Raw genomic sequence first — 15,757 nt, 5'->3', positions numbered from 1 at the left:
GAAGGAAGGTACTTAATTTTTAGATCTTTTATATTTGTTACAAAAATAAGTAAATAATGAATTAGAAAAATATATTAGGCCTATTCAGCAATAATATAGGTTATTAACATTAGAAACCAACGAATTTTATCAACAAATTTATGAAACTGATCTTTAACAAAGCAATCATTTTATATTTGAACTACAATTAAGAAACGTAATTCATTTGTTACTTATTTATATAGGCCTAAAGATTGAATATTGCACTAAATTATTTTTATACTGTCAGCACAGCCTCCTGTTTTCTAAATGTTATTTTAAATATTATTTAACAAATTACATTATGTTTCTAGCAAACGAAAGACTAGTCGAAACGAGACTAGAAACGAAATCAACCTAGAGACTTCAGATTTTTATTGAAATTAGGAACTTTCTTTAACAAACAACTATTTTAGAAGATAATATTGCAAAGTTTAATTACGTAACAAAGTACTGTTCAGTCTATTCTTAAAATTTTCAAATGCATAATTGATCTGGCCTGCTTTTCTTAAAAATACAGATTGAGCAGACTACACGTATTATAAAATTTCTTCGTGTATGAAAGACGAAATTAATTTTTTACTTTGGCACATGATATAGGTAACCAAATTTGATCACCATAAAATATAGATAATATTAAACTCTTTTGGTGAGATAATTTTAAATTTTCTTTTTTTTTTTATATTAAGTGAAATACGTGTATTTAAGAAAATTTCGATGTTGTCGATTTACATATAATGAGGATTTTTTTGATTTTCTCATATTATTTCTTTCGAACAATTTTTTTTTATATTTTTAATTTTTTTTTGTTACCTTTTTTTAGTACTTTTTAAGTATAACTTTAAGGTCACTACAAGTTTCAATTAAGAATAAGTACCTCTTTTTCTGTTCTAACAAAAATTCACCGACATGTCATTCTTGAATTTTTAAACGTAGATATTTTCCCTATGTATTGGGCCAATATTAATTTTTACTATAAGTAATTGTCAAGAGGAACTGAAATTCTATTGAGATGTTTTTTTCAATGTATCATATTCAAATGAGGGACTACATGTATTATAGTAGCCCAACAATTGTAAGGCACCGTATTTTCATGTTTGAAAAAGTTTTGAAAAACTTTATGGAAGAGCATACATCGAAATCAAATCGAACAAATTCCGAACACAGTAATCAATGATGTTCGTACGGAAAAGAAAAGCGTTACAAACCCACAGCTTATCGCTATCGTACCCTCGATTTCATTTAGGGTTTTCTCCATACTTACGAACGCTATTGCACATGTTACGATACGTATTTAAAGAAAAATTTCGAATATTTATGAATATATCTTCAACATTTTTGATTACAAAGTTGCATTTTCGTTCCGTATAAAAACTCATATAATAAGAGGCTTTACACATTTATAAAAAGTAAATAGAACGGAAACGAAACGAGAAAAAAGTTCGATTTTATAAACGGAACAGATGAGCCGTCGCATATAAGCACAGGCTATTATCACAAGATATGAGCGTGTTAGCTCGAGATAAGCGTAGAAGACTACCCCATTGTACTTTTCATCTCATACATCGGTGGTAAAGATATATCAGTCGAGTTGCCCCGGATTATGTTGATAAGAGGCCGATTGCAAAAATAAACTGCTCTCGAATATAAAATTATCCTAGATAACGAGTATTTCTATACTAGCCTGCAGACCGTGGTTACGTTACGATATAGGATGAAGCAAAATCCACCTTGACAAATATCCTAGCTAAGTCGTGATGTTCCTTCAAATTCTGGTATGTACAATCAAATACATGTTTGATCCTTGCGAATACGTCTGGATCGTAAACCGATCTTGCAGTGTTGGTTAGATCAAATGGCTCTATGAAAACACACATATCATCTAAGTATCAACTGTAAAACATTATCTCGTATGTTAATCTTAAGTTAAAATACCCACCCTCGATGCATAAATATTTCCACTGATGAGGATCATTTTTATAAGATCGTGCCCTTCGACAATCCTCTATTGGTACTTTATTAGCCAAACGCACCGATATTGCGTATTGATTGAAACTGATTAAAATATTATTGGCTTAGTATGACACTGTTTATTGAAATAAACCATAATATAATGATTTTTCTTACTCACTTGAACATGACATAATATCTAAAAAATTCTACAAGAAGATCCCCCAGCGGCTGCTGATTTTTAGGCTGAAGTACAAAAGCTGGAATATCTAATTCTTCCTGGATATCTATACAATGAATATCCGTGTGCGGTGTAAATTTTCCTTCGTAAAGAGAATGTAAGCAAGGTAAAACTGGTGGATTGACGCCATCTGTAAACGAATAATGACAATCATACAAAGTCCGAATGATATTCGTTGAACTAAAAAAGGGCGTACGTACGTTGCAAAAAATGAATAACCATAAGAACCAAAGAATAACTCGATATGGTCATATTTTTGGCATCATTAATATTTTGTGATTGAGCCCAAAGTTTGACCACAAGTACCAATGGCCTTACTCTCCAGTCAACTGTAAAAGTATTTAGAGTATTACTTTTATCAGTTGGAGTTTCTTGTATATGATATGTTTTTATTTATTCTTTTATATACAGTAATCTTACTTCGCGAATAACAGTAGAGCAAGTGAGTATTCCGGATACCGACAGCATTGTTGCAATTTAAATCAACTTCTAAATTTTGTATTGAATCGTGAAATTTCAAAATCGGTACCTTTGCTTGTATAAGTTCCAACTGTTCTATAAAACCTGTTGTAATGGAAACATCATTTCATTAATCATAAATATACAATGTGTTTCTGTAACGCAAATCTAACGTTTAGATTGATGTACCACATCTCTTAAGACATTTCAGTATTTGTTCCAAATGTCCAATAGCTTCGTTTCTCTGATCCATCTCTGTATGCCTTACTAAAAGGCACATGTCAACATCGCTGTTATCCGATCCAAAACCATTCATTGTAGACCCAACCAAAAATAATCCATATTTTGGAAATGCAGTCTAAACACATTAAACATTCCAAAACTAATTGTTTAAAATGATTTATGATTATAAAGATTATACATTAATCATAATATATGATATTACCTTAATGTAAACATAAAGATATCTCCAGAGCATCATTTTATTTCTGTAAACAGTTTCAGTCTGTTGATTTAACATAAACTTAGACCAAATCTCTTTCGAAAGGTTATCCCAAATTGATCCATTAAGTAGTTCGTCTGGTGTATGAGTTACTTCAACTAAATGTGATCTAGCAAGAAATCGATCTGGGGCAATTCCATACCTAGGAATTGTATTATAATTTGGTGATACTAATCCCATATATTTTTTACTTCGTTGTAATCGTTGAGGAGGTGGACTATTTCTCCCTGAAAGTATAATTTATTCCTAAAACGAATGTGTGAACAGATTCATTTGTCGTAAATGCAAATATACCTGAGTGGTATCTTCTTTTATTCTGATAATTTTGTACTTGAGACCTAGATGTAGACATTGTAGTGGGATAGCAATTAACGTGTCTTTGATTCTGATAGAACTGATGCGTAGGGGTGTTTGAAATTATGCCATATTGTATTATTCTATTATTTGTAACATTATTTGAATGTATTTTGGGCGATTTCCTAAAATAAAATAATCTCTTAATTTAAAATATTAAACAATCACGTCATTATATTTGTAAATAATATTGAATTGGTTGTGCTTTCTTTCTAAATACACAATACGTACTTAATACTTTGTTCAACAGAAGAAATAATAGAGTCTCGTTCATCCGAACTTTCCGTTTGACTACTATCGATTTGATATTTATTTGGTGTCGGAGAACGAGAACTAAAGCCGCTATCACTGCCATACTTTTCATTGTTTCCAAATGAATCTCTAAATGAATTTCTTTTACCAATTTTACTATACCAATTTGATTTTTTTACCAAACCGTTATTGTTTGATCTAAAAGCAAGATGTGGAGATGGTATAATAGGTGTACTGTTTGATGTATTCACACACCTTTGCCAGTTTCCTGAAGGCATGCTACTATTTGATTGCACATATTCTATGCGTCGTAAAGAAGGTATTTCAACGCCCATCAATTGCAATAACTCCAACGGATAAGATCCTGTCTGCAAGAATACTGTTTGTACTCAAGAAAATGATACCAGTAAGTAAAATATATTAATAATTATTAATTTACAAACACAGATATACCTGTATCATTTGATGTCTATTCTGTGTACAAGTATCTGGGCAGTACTTTGTGTATTCGGTCTGATGGAACGCACTTGTACCGTGAAGGTGTATTGCATGTGTTTGAACTGGTGGACACTGTCCATTTGCCTGTTGGCCACCCATTATCTGCACCATTATTTGTGGTGGATACATAGTGTGATACATAGTCAAAATAAATGTGCAAATGCTACAAAATTTACTACTTAGATGTATAAGAAATATTCTATTCTTTTACTGCACAACTACTATCATGTATATAATAATGTATCAATATACTGAATATTATTTATATTAATTTACACTACATTAAAGTACAAAATAAAATTAATTCCAAGACAATTCTGTATCTATCATTAACATATTCAAATATTTTTCCCCTGTTATACTTCTTTTAGTATAAATATTTGCTCATTGGTTTTGATGAATAACAGGGAAAACTATAATTTATTAAATATATATTTCTAATTAATTACTAAATAAATAATATATAAATTGATAACAGTTTCGTGAGAACTAAATATGAACCATGTATCTCCTTTTTCAATGCATCTCATTCCCTCGTAACATTCAATTATTTCCAATATGTGGGAACTTGCTTCTCTGCCTATATCTTGCTTATTGTCGTGCAATCCCAATAGTAAACAGTATTTTTGTATGGGAGTTGTTATTTCGAAACTAAACGTTTATGTTTCCTAAATTCTCTGTAATGTGCAGCTTTACAATTTACAAAGTGCGTTCCTGAAAAACAACATAAAAGACTTTAAGTGCCAAAAGAAATTCAATGAGTTGGTAGGTCAATGGTTTGTACATGTTAGGTTACGTTGAACCAATATCGCAACACTATATAATTAGAACCTTATTTCTAACTCATTGCTCACACGATACGATTACGATAGAAAATATACGTGGACCATCGGTCGGTTAAATTCAAAATGTGCTTTGTGTAAAAAAAGTCTACCTGTCGTGCGGTTAACGTCTGACAGTGGACGTAAAGAACTTGAAAATCGCATGAACTGATGATCAACGTGGACGACAAAAAATGACAGAAAGCAAAATGCATTGAAGAAAAAAGCTAGCACAGAATTCATTGTTGTTTCAAGCAACATTAATAGCAAGTGATCGTGTACCTATTTTGTGTCGCCATGTTGCGAGGATCCGTGTTCGATCTAACGTGATATTTGCCAAAGGAGAAAAATCTGTGATCCGTTTTCTCGGCGCTTTTGAATAATTATCGGGACAATGATGTTTAAAATTGTGTTAGACGTAGTTGTATCTCCCGCCGGAATCCAGTGAAAAGTTTCACGCAATCCTTGATAACAGGTATTATTTTCACGACAAACACGTCCTTGGGATTTGCGCGAGGATCTTGTCACATTTAACGCATTTCGACTAACTACGAAACTTGCCCGTTTAAATTTTCGAATTCCTCGACGTGATAGACGTTTCTCAGCTTGACACTAAACATTTACGAAACATGACGTTAGATGGCGAGACACGAGGAAAATCGGGAACTTACCAAAGGAGCTATGAAAAAATTTGCCTATCGCCTCAACAATTAAATAATTATTTATAAATACTTCTGAAAGAAAGTAAACCTTTGAATTTTATCCGTATGACAAATGAAATATTTTATTTGAAAACGTATGGATTTGTATTCTGTATGATAAAATGTATACAAATTGACATTTCAGATATTTTTTTTGTAATTGTCACTTTTTTCAGAATGATTACAAATATTCCATTAAGACTCTGTACATTTTTATTCAATAATGTTCATTCTATTTATTATGTGAAATATTTTCGTTTCGTACAAACAAAAGTGTATAAAAAGGAAGTTGTATCATTATTTAATTTTTATATTTAATGTAAACCATAAAATGCTATGATACAATATATTCTATTTAGTTATACACGGAATATTGTTTTGCAAGCCTTTGAAATTCTACAACCTTTTGTGAATATTCTTTAACAAATGGATGTTCCACATGTGACTCTTTTAACTGACTCAAATAACGATTAGCAATTTCAGGTGGCTTTCCCAAATGTTGTGAAAGAACAACCATATTGATCAAAGTAACTGGATTATTACTGTCTTTCTCCAATGATTCCTGCAGAACTGTTTCAGCTTCTTCATATTTAGCTTGCCCAATAAAGCAAGCAGCTTGTCCATTTAACATCATATTTGTATTAGCATATTTATCTATCATTTCCTGAAATAATATAATACAATAACATTTAGAAAAGATTTTCACAAACACTTATTTCCTATAATGTAAAAATTACTATATACCTGAAGAATATAATAGGCATCTTGCAACTTATCAGAACCAGTACTTGTATTTAGCCATGCTTGGGCCAGCTGGGTTAGAGTTGCATCATCATCTTTTTCTTGCATAGTTTTCAATACTTTTTTTGCAAGATCTACCCGATGCATTTTCAAGTAAATTGTTAGCTTCAAGGATAAACATTCTAAATGTTCAGTATTACGAAGGATTGTGAGGGCTGCATCTAAATTATTCTCATGATAATAAATAGATGCAGCAGTAATCAGAAAGTTGTGATTATCATAATTGATTTGATTTGTTGCCTGTTGCAAGACTGCAAGTATTGCTTCTCTACGACTAGGATTCGCAAAGTAATCTGCCAACATTTTAAATGGTTGCAATTCTGGTGGTGATGAACTGTTAATTTCATCTAATACAACACGAAATTTCCGTTGTGCTATGTATGCACGGTAGAGGAAAACATCTCGCTCCAGTGCCACCTCGGGTAAAGAAGGCTGCAAATATAAAAGAAAATATAAAATTAATATGATTCATCGATAAGAAGTGATGTTGAAAAATTAAAATGGTAGCAATGACAATAAATAAAGAATATTATTCAAAGAGGTGAACATGTAAAGGTTAAAAGTAAAAGAATAATATTTATAGAAAATATTCTCAAAAAGAACGAACTTTTATTTTTTGCGCTTCGTTGATACATTGTTGATAATTGCCAATAAAAAAGTTGTTTCTCACATCAAACAGTTCGTCGACGTCAGTTTCTTGCTGACGTGCCATATTGACTACCACACTATTTAATACTACCACGGGCAAAGTATAGTATAGACGCGTAATCAAATGGTATAGATATTAAGAGTGCAATGTATGTCGACATCAATTACAGTTTAAAAAAACTATATATCCAAACACTGACTATTCAATTTAATGAAATTAACTGGATTTTATATATTTTTCGAGTTCGATAATTTCTTCTTTACTTAATTTTATTTGAATTACATGCCTCTTTTTTTCACGGTACGTAATTTCATGTTTCTACATTTCTCAATTTACGCAAATTTCATTGCGTACGACATACTAAGAGTTGTTCAGAAACAATAGGGGAATATAACATATTGATAAATACACATTGATAATCATTAATTTACATATAAAATTACTTCTATATGTAATACCAACTATTATTCTAAAAGTGAGATAGTTCATATCTTCTGTCACAAATTAAGCGTTGCATCGACATGTAGAATTACAACAAATGAAACATTAAAAGATTTGTGTAGTATTGAACATTTGTATACGTTAAGTGACTTAATTTAGTAACGGTAAGATTTTTCTCCCATTATGAAAGTGATGCAATTTTAATCGCATACTTTTTAAGTCCTTCATTTTCAGGTTAAGTACATTTTGTGACAGTTAACTACCATACGACGCGTGTTATGAAAGAAAGTTTAAGTTTTGTTTACAATGAAGATCAGAACTAATTGAATTTAAAAATTTGTTTTATAATTGAAAAGCTACTAATACTATTAATGTAAATATAATAGGGTGCCTTATTCGCTAATTAGTTTAAAAAAAGTTAATTTGGATAATTAACAATGGATGTCAGTTTATTATTTAGAGCCAGTGTGAAGACAGTTAGTCTTCGTAATAAGGATCTAGAAATTACGACTAATGTACAAATTCTAAAGAAGGCAAAAAGTAAAAGCCCTTTTTTTATAAAAGCACAAGGGGTTGTAGTACAAATTACCAGATTACGTGAATTCTTGTTAGAAAATCGTAAAGCATACTTAAACTTTTCAAACCATTTATCTTATATACCTAGTATGACTGATGATGATCGGGATGAGATAGATATTGGAGCACAAAAAATAATGACTACTTGTTCCCAATTGATCAAAGAATTACGAAGGGAGATTGCAGATTCTAAAGTTTCTCCACAAAATTTAGAGCATAGGGAAATTATGTTATTGTTAATTGAGGAGTATTTGAAAAATGTTTGTAAAATCTACTCTGAACAGAAAGCAATGCGTGTGAAGAGGGCCATGGAAGTAAGAAAAATAGGTAAGTTAGAATTAGAAACAAAGTCTGTGAAACAGTTGCAAGTTGAAACAAAAAAATCAAATTTGAATGTAAACGAAAAGCTTGAAGATAAAGAAAATAAGAATGATTCTAATGAGGCTAGTCCTATGAAAGTACAAGAAATTAATGGAGATGTTAATTCATTAATGTATGAAGAAGAATTATCATCTGAAGATATACAGCTTTTTGAGGCAGAAAATGAACAATTATACAATGAACTTAACACAATCACAGAAGAAGTGAAGCAAATAGAAAGTAAAGTGGTACATATAGCTGAACTTCAGGAGATATTTACAGAAAAGGTGTTAGATCAAGATAAGGATTTAGATCGTTTAATGACAACAGTTGTTGGGTCAACTGAATCTGTAACAGAGGCTAATGAACAAATTAGACAAGCAATTCAACGAAATGCAGGACTTCGAGTTTGGATCCTTTTCTTTCTTTTAGTCATGTCATTTTCTCTATTGTTTCTTGACTGGTATAATCCTTAAATTAAATATTTTAATAATTTTAATAAATTACTTGTATATACACTCAAAAAATGTACATTATTATGAATACTAAAATGTCATTAGTTTTAAAATGATAATAAACAATGTTTTGCCAAAATATGTTATTGTATTTTATCCCCAAAACATTTTACATAATAGCTACATCTTACATAGTAAAATTTGTAGTATATGTATATATTTACTTATATACACACATTCGCACATGTGCACTTGCCGCGTACATTTTTGTCGTTTTGTCGATATTTGGTTTAACAGAAAATCATTCTATAAATTAATCACGGAAAGTGTCGAAAACGTTCATAAGATACACTCTCTGGTATCTTTCTTAATTAAAATTCATTAATTCTATCTTAATCTGAAGTATTTATAGGCAACTTGCTTCATATTTGTTTTTCGTTTTACTGAACATATATCCGCTATATATTAATAAGGAAAGATTTTATAAATTTTTTAGAAATGGGATATATATCCAGTAGGTAAAAAATGTAATGTGAATAGATTTAATGACCTGTTACTACGATTTCAAGTAAAAAAATATTTACAAGATATACCACCCACTATCAGCTTTGATTTACAGAATTCGTTCGATATTTTCTATGTACGTCTGACTGAGGTAATCTAATGATTTGATTAAGTTATAGTAAAACTTTCAATTTAAAGCCAGCAAGCCACAGTTAAGGTAACATCTAAATTAAAAGATTTCTCATAGCAAATGCTTGTTTTATGATATTACAGAACAGAAGATAGAATTTGTTTTTAGAAGCTGACAATAGTTATATTACTATACCTTTAAGCATGATATTTCTATCGGAAGGTTGCTCTTAAAATGTAGTAATTCTTGTACAATTAAATGCGTTATTTGATTATCATGAATGTGCTATCACGAAAAAGAATAATGTACCGAGTTATTTACACCATTAATGTAAATATGAGTTTCTCCTAATCATACAATATAATATTTGCTAATGTTTTTTAAGTTTTTCACAAGAAAAATACTCAAAACAACCCGATGATATTGTACGTCGTTATTTGGTTTGCACTAAACTTATCCATCACAATATGAACATAATGACATTCAATTGCGTAAATTACGATCGAGAATCATGAAATGTTTTTTAAAATTACAATTCGTCTTTTATAAATGTGATTTCTGATTTAGGATTCGATTTATACAAAATGTTACAAAATCCTAATGCTACGATTTTATGATAAGCAATATTGTATGTTATAAGCATATTTAAGTTCTGTATAACGAATAGTCACAGAGAGAGAAACTTTTACACCACATATTCATACAGTATACAATGTCACTATATAAAATATGTTTCGATATTTTCGGTCGTAGATCAATTTTACATTTTTTTCGACAAAAGAAATATACTGAACTTAATCCTTATCAGACATTAACAAAAACAGATTTCCAAAATTGTGGGCGAGTATCAAAGCAATATTCTAAAGTACTAGTACTTTGTAATCAATAAATGTTTAAACAAATAATCGTGTCTTAAAGTGTTTGATAATAGAAATAATATTCCAGCATGTCCGGAGTAATACAATACTAATAAAAACTTTATAATCTACAAAAGTAGGATCTCACCTACTTTTAAACTTAGATGTGTAGTCTCTGGATAGTTAAGTGTACCTAATTTTGTATGTAGTTATATTTATAACGAAGATGCGAATCATATGGACATAATTTTCCTTCTATTAGACACTGAACAACCCATGTTGTGGAAAGCAATGGAATCTGTAGTTCATTAGCTTTTCCTACTGCCCAAGATGGACATGATCTGTTTGTAAGAATTATTGTTCCTTCTACAAAACTTTCCATTGCATCTGAAAATCAATATATTTATTTAGTAATTAATTTTAATTTTTTATTGTCAGCTGCAAAATTGTTATCAAAATGAACTGCAGTACCTGGTTTATCGGCTAGTAAGACAACAGCACCCACATTTTCACAAATTTGACGCCAAAGTATAGTGAATTGCTTCTCAGGCTCTACAATTGGAATTATTACAACAACTTGGGTCAATGGTTTGTTGCTGGATCTTTGGAACATTTCAATATATGATTTTTTATCCAAACTCCATCCTGCAGGTAGTTTATCTTCCGCAGGATTCACAATTCTTCCCTACAGAAAAGGTACATAAAATTATAATCTATTACAGATGCATATTATATGATAAAAATCATTACATTTAATTGCAATACTTGCCTCCTTACAGCACCTTATAATCCAATTGTGATTATATGCAGGAATACCAACTGAGAGGCATAATAGAGTCTTTGCGGTTGTGTTTGGCACATTTGTTATTAATTTTGTACTTTTGTATTCATCTTGTGGAATTTCATTGAAATCTTCATAAACTTTCCCACCACCTGCTACTATTTGCATGTTCAATCTGTCTCTGACAAAAGGCTTTTTCGTCCATTCTTCTTCATTTTCAGTTTCTGGATCTGAATTACAATCTTTACTGTCAACTTGATATCGATCAATAGTTTCCAATGATGCACAGGTAAGAATAAAAGACATGCCTTTAAACAAATTCGAATCTGCGCTGGGTATTGGACCAAAAGTTGTAATAGTTTCTTCATCTTCTACTTTCTTCTTACTTCTTGATTTGCTTTTAATTCGACTTTGTGGTCCTTTTACAATTTGTTCATGCGGAGTTCCAATTATCTCAGGCTGCACACCAATAGATGATGATGTTTCCTCTTTTATCGAGATGCTTGAATCAGTGGAAATACCGTCGCTTTCAAAAGATCCCTTTTTTTCTTTGTTGATTGTAGAAGCTAAACCCGAAACAGATGGTTCTGCTACACTTTTACTGGTAGGTGTAAGCATTAATCTGGACTTAGGTGTTGAAAAAATAGGGGTAGCAATTCGTCTAGACCGCCTTTTACCATCAACCACATTATCTAAAGTTACTTGTCCCAAATGCTTTGGTGTGGATGGAAGACTTCTATTTTCTAAACTCAGTTCTTCTTTCAATACTTGAGCTTGATCAGAAGACAAAAAAATGTCTTTAACTTGAACTCGTACTTTATCTCCTTCATCTGTTTCTACTGTATAATATACTTCATTATTTACAGTTTGGGAATCAACAATTATACCACATGAACCATAATCATCATTTTTAGTTGTAGCATATACAGAAAAACCTTCCTTTAAAACTTTAGGTATTGTTATAATAAAGTCTTCTATAAGTACTTTACTTTTCCCATCATAGAAGTTCACTTTATACTTTGTTTTTATTTTATCAATAACTGTACCAGGATAATAATTATTGTCAGACCATTTAGCAAAGACTTCTCTACCAATTAAGTCATCTGTTACCATTTGTTGTAAAGGTTTTGTTGAAACATCTATGGAGCTTGAAGTATTTTCTGCATGTTCTGTTTTAGTTTTCTTCTTACTTGGTGTATTATTGCTTTCTGTAAGATTAAGATCCTTCAAAGGAACCTTATTCAACCCATTCGATTGATTATCCAACTTTGTGCTTTTGCTTCTTGGCCTCTTTACTGGTTTACTTTTCTTTGAGATTTTGGGAGTTTGTAACTGAACTACATTTTGTGGAACTTCTGGTGTAGATGAACGAATCTTTTGCAATTGCTCATCTATCCTTTCATTGCTAACATTGTACATATCAATTCCACTGAGTTCTGTGTTTGCGAAGTTTAAAATAGTCATTGTAAGAAGATGACTATTTTGCCACTCCTTACTGAGGCGATCATATGCCTCTTCTATCGCCTGCTTATCATTTAATGAATTTATGTCTTGCATATGCTTTCTCACATGTTTCACAGGTGCTCGTGGTAAGGAGAAATGTGTACCATCTCTTATTGCAAGCTTAGCTGCCATTGATGCAGCACTGGATACAGAACTCGCAGAACTGATTGTTGATGCAAATGAAAGCCTCGAAGGGTTCAATTGGTATAAGTGTGGATTGCTGTTTATTGATCCAGGAGATGCATCTTTATTGTCATTCCCAGAGATATCTGCTAATGAAGCTGAGGTGTCATTATTTTTCTGTCGTATTAAAGTAGGCTCTGCAACAGCCTCACATTGCACACCTGTAATTTCTTTACTTAGAAATTCCTTTGTACTTTCATCAATATTCAATAAGCATTTCATTTTAACATATATACCAATTTCCTTTTCCATTGGCAAAACTTTTGTCATGGAATTACTGTGAGTTAAGTTCGATTTACTTTTATCATCCACTATAAAGATATCAGGTTCATTGTCGCTTACACTTAACAAATCAGCATGATCGCTGTCTTTGGATACAGAAGCAACTAATTTTTTTTGCCTGTTTATATTACGTACAATTGTAGAGGTATTGTTGTCCACTTTATCAAGTATAACTGGTATATCATTAAATGTATCAGACTGTGTACTAACTGTAGTATCAAGATCAGATCTTTTAGATTCATTGCTTCCATTTACGAGTTTACTACTAGATTTAGCAGAATCAAGTGATGACTCTTTGGTGGTTTCTAATGATTTGTAACTGAACTCGCTACTGTTTTTACTGTCATAGCAACTTTTATATATTGTTTCAGCCTTTGTGTTATCTAGAATATTTTTGTTCTCCAGTTTGCAATCAGAATCCTCTTGAGACGAATCTAGCACAATCTTTTCTCCATCTTCATCTATTTCTACTAGCTCTTTGACTTTTGTTTTAATTTCGTGAACTGTGGTTCTATCATATATAAGTTCTACGCTCTTTCTTGAATTACACATATTAGCAGAGTTCACATTTACATGACTTTCACTTGTTGTTTTCTTGGGAATTGATGCTTCTTGAGTATCATTACTTTTTTGCTCTAAATCGATATGTTTTGTAGATTCAATACCATTTTTCTCATCAATTGTATTTTCATTGTGCACGACATTGATATCTTTCACACAGGTGTTAGTGTCTTCAATTAACTGTACATCATCTGTATTTGCATTATGTATATCTGATTTTACTTTTTCAACTGTTACTATTTTAGGAGATATACTTTCTGTTTCTTCTGTTTGAAGTACCAAAGATTCATTGTCAATAAGTTGTGTGACACTTTTTATGTTAGATATTTCCTTGTTATGCTCTTTACTTGTAACGTCATTGAGTTTTAATATATCTGTAGTATTCTCATTCTTACTTATTTCATAATCTTCCATTTGTGATTCAGAATGGTTTTCAGAATCCTTAGATTTTTCCTCATCTTTTGCAGATTTTTCAGGCATAGTTTCTGTGTCTTCATCTTCTGTAACATCTTGAGTTTCTGCAATTATGACACTTTTTTCAGCACAATTTTTAATAAACTCTTGATGAGAATCATCAGATTTGACAGACTGACAACTTTCTTCTTCTTCAAGATCTCCTTTCTCAGGAATTAATATATTTTCCATAGACATTGTTTTTAAAATCTTTTTTGGTGGTTCATCAAACGAACCTGCTTTGCGTTTCAGGTTTATTGTTACTGCGTTACTAGGAACTTGCTTTTTCAATGGTGAATAAGCATCAGGTGGTGTGCATTCTATTACTTCTTCCTCTTCTTCTAAATGTTTACTTTTATTTTCTGAGTTACTAATATCATTACACGATTTTTCTTCTTTTGTTATTTCATGCGATTCTAGTTTTTGTGCATCTTCTTCATCTATATGTTCGTCTTTTTCTGTATCAGAATGTACCACTTTGTCTTCTGTTGCTGTAGTTTTTGTCATTAATGGAGCTGATTCTATATTATCAGTTAAACATGAAGATGATGTTTCTTCAAACTTGATCTCTGAATTGTGTTCAGATTTATCTAAAGATCTATCATCGAAATCCACAAGATGAAAATCTTGACTCTCGCTTAAGTTACTAATTCCGCTACGTTCCAAGGGATTATTTTGCTCCAAATTTTTGGAGCATGTAGCTGGATTCTCCATCTTACAGTTATCTTTTTTTTCTATTTCTGACATTGTTAAAATCCTTTTGACGTTATGCTAGAATAAAAAATACAGATGAAAATTTTGGCGCTGAAATTTTTTCGCGTTACATTTATGTTGAAGCATGTTAAATTAAATGTAATTACTCAAACATAATTAAACATCTTACGATAGAATGAATGAAATATTCGAACCAAAAATTCAAGGACACCCTATATAACGATACGGTGTTTACGAGTATGGAAGGTTACGGCGGGAACGTCATGTGATTGCGATAATTTATCGAAAATCCCGTATCACAAAGAATGAAACATACCACAATTGATCACATACAGCCAGTCGTGATTTCTCAACTGGATTATTTGCACTGTTTTATCGAAATATTACATTTGCCGCCGGAGACAAATATGTTCGCCGGCCGTTGAAAGTGGGAGCTCATGTATTTCTCGTGCTAGCTACTTTTACACTTTTCCTTCCTCACTTCGTATCCTCTATTCGTTTTATGTGTGCGTTCTTTTTTAATACCGATCACAACAATTATATTAATGAATCAGTCTTCCATAGAAAATACCACGAAAACGCCACTTTTTATTCACAAAGGAACACAGACCATAAAACGCCATCGCCACTTTTGGGTAATCATAGATTATGTAATTCTAGAGCCGCAGGGTTTCGGTATAGAGGTGACGGGTGCATTTCTAAGGTCGACCA

The 15,757-nt window shown here is 31.4% G+C and overlaps 4 protein-coding genes across 8 annotated transcripts; 1 reads left to right on the top strand and 3 right to left on the bottom strand.

The window, feature by feature from the left end:
* Positions 1 to 69: 69 nt before the first annotated feature.
* Positions 70 to 5,722, bottom strand: LOC143146682 (poly(A) RNA polymerase gld-2 homolog A). Of its 5 annotated transcripts, none has more exons than XM_076311189.1 (12): positions 5,378 to 5,722; positions 4,230 to 4,988; positions 4,032 to 4,144; positions 3,756 to 3,905; positions 3,465 to 3,649; positions 3,114 to 3,397; positions 2,858 to 3,026; positions 2,630 to 2,773; positions 2,410 to 2,538; positions 2,150 to 2,339; positions 1,958 to 2,073; positions 70 to 1,879 (listed from the first exon to the last, which is right to left on the bottom strand). In XM_076311189.1, exons 2-12 carry the CDS (start codon positions 4,413 to 4,415, stop codon positions 1,716 to 1,718), a joined length of 1,830 nt encoding a protein of 609 aa, XP_076167304.1. In that variant the 5' UTR covers positions 4,416 to 4,988; positions 5,378 to 5,722; the 3' UTR covers positions 70 to 1,715. The 5 variants fall into 5 exon arrangements, with proteins under 5 accessions (XP_076167304.1, XP_076167303.1, XP_076167305.1 ...); XM_076311188.1 differs by having other exon boundaries at positions 3,756 to 4,144; positions 4,230 to 4,376; positions 4,776 to 4,988; XM_076311190.1 differs by having other exon boundaries at positions 3,756 to 4,140; positions 4,230 to 4,376; positions 4,776 to 4,988.
* Positions 5,723 to 5,986: 264 nt separating this feature from the next.
* On the bottom strand, positions 5,987 to 7,347 carry Epsiloncop (coatomer subunit epsilon). Its single transcript, XM_076311193.1, has 3 exons — positions 7,205 to 7,347; positions 6,541 to 7,029; positions 5,987 to 6,460 (listed from the first exon to the last, which is right to left on the bottom strand). The coding sequence occupies exons 1-3, from the start codon at positions 7,307 to 7,309 to the stop codon at positions 6,152 to 6,154; spliced, it is 903 nt and encodes a 300-aa protein (XP_076167308.1). The 5' UTR covers positions 7,310 to 7,347; the 3' UTR covers positions 5,987 to 6,151.
* On the top strand, positions 7,273 to 9,213 carry Syx18 (syntaxin 18). The gene is made up of 2 exons (XM_076311192.1): positions 7,273 to 7,851; positions 7,922 to 9,213. Exon 2 carries the CDS (start codon positions 8,125 to 8,127, stop codon positions 9,097 to 9,099), a length of 975 nt encoding a protein of 324 aa, XP_076167307.1. The 5' UTR covers positions 7,273 to 7,851; positions 7,922 to 8,124; the 3' UTR covers positions 9,100 to 9,213.
* On the bottom strand, positions 9,207 to 15,687 carry LOC143146681 (uncharacterized). Its single transcript, XM_076311186.1, has 4 exons — positions 15,363 to 15,687; positions 11,339 to 15,103; positions 11,041 to 11,254; positions 9,207 to 10,956 (listed from the first exon to the last, which is right to left on the bottom strand). The coding sequence occupies exons 2-4, from the start codon at positions 15,077 to 15,079 to the stop codon at positions 10,763 to 10,765; spliced, it is 4,149 nt and encodes a 1,382-aa protein (XP_076167301.1). The 5' UTR covers positions 15,080 to 15,103; positions 15,363 to 15,687; the 3' UTR covers positions 9,207 to 10,762.
* Between the last annotated feature and the right edge of the window lie 70 nt (positions 15,688 to 15,757).

Source organism: Ptiloglossa arizonensis, chromosome 5 (assembly GCF_051014685.1).
Source record: "Ptiloglossa arizonensis isolate GNS036 chromosome 5, iyPtiAriz1_principal, whole genome shotgun sequence".
In the NCBI taxonomy this organism is placed as follows: Eukaryota; Metazoa; Arthropoda; class Insecta; order Hymenoptera; family Colletidae; genus Ptiloglossa; species Ptiloglossa arizonensis.
This window is presented reverse-complemented; position numbering and strand designations above follow the sequence as displayed.

Excerpts from the sequence above, each read along its gene's own strand:
- LOC143146681 (XM_076311186.1), bottom strand. The coding sequence starts at position 15,079 with ATGTCAGAAATAGAAAAAAAAGATAACTGTAAGATGGAGAATCCAGCT. Across the intron at positions 11,255-11,338 it reads TTATAAGGTGCTGTAAGGAG|GGAAGAATTGTGAATCCTGC; the intron begins GCAAGTATTGCA and ends CCTTTTCTGTAG. Across the intron at positions 10,957-11,040 it reads CTTACTAGCCGATAAACCAG|ATGCAATGGAAAGTTTTGTA; the intron begins GTACTGCAGTTC and ends ATTGATTTTCAG.
- Syx18 (XM_076311192.1), top strand. The coding sequence starts at position 8,125 with ATGGATGTCAGTTTATTATTTAGAGCCAGTGTGAAGACAGTTAGTCTT.
- Epsiloncop (XM_076311193.1), bottom strand. The coding sequence starts at position 7,309 with ATGGCACGTCAGCAAGAAACTGACGTCGACGAACTGTTTGATGTGAGA. Across the intron at positions 7,030-7,204 it reads ACGAAGCGCAAAAAATAAAA|CCTTCTTTACCCGAGGTGGC; the intron begins GTTCGTTCTTTT and ends TTATATTTGCAG. Across the intron at positions 6,461-6,540 it reads ATGCCTATTATATTCTTCAG|GAAATGATAGATAAATATGC; the intron begins GTATATAGTAAT and ends ATATTATTTCAG.
- LOC143146682 (XM_076311187.1), bottom strand. The coding sequence starts at position 4,415 with ATGTATCACACTATGTATCCACCACAAATAATGGTGCAGATAATGGGT. Across the intron at positions 3,398-3,464 it reads TAAAAGAAGATACCACTCAG|GGAGAAATAGTCCACCTCCT; the intron begins GTATATTTGCAT and ends TTATACTTTCAG. Across the intron at positions 2,074-2,149 it reads AGATATTATGTCATGTTCAA|TTTCAATCAATACGCAATAT; the intron begins GTGAGTAAGAAA and ends TATTTTAATCAG.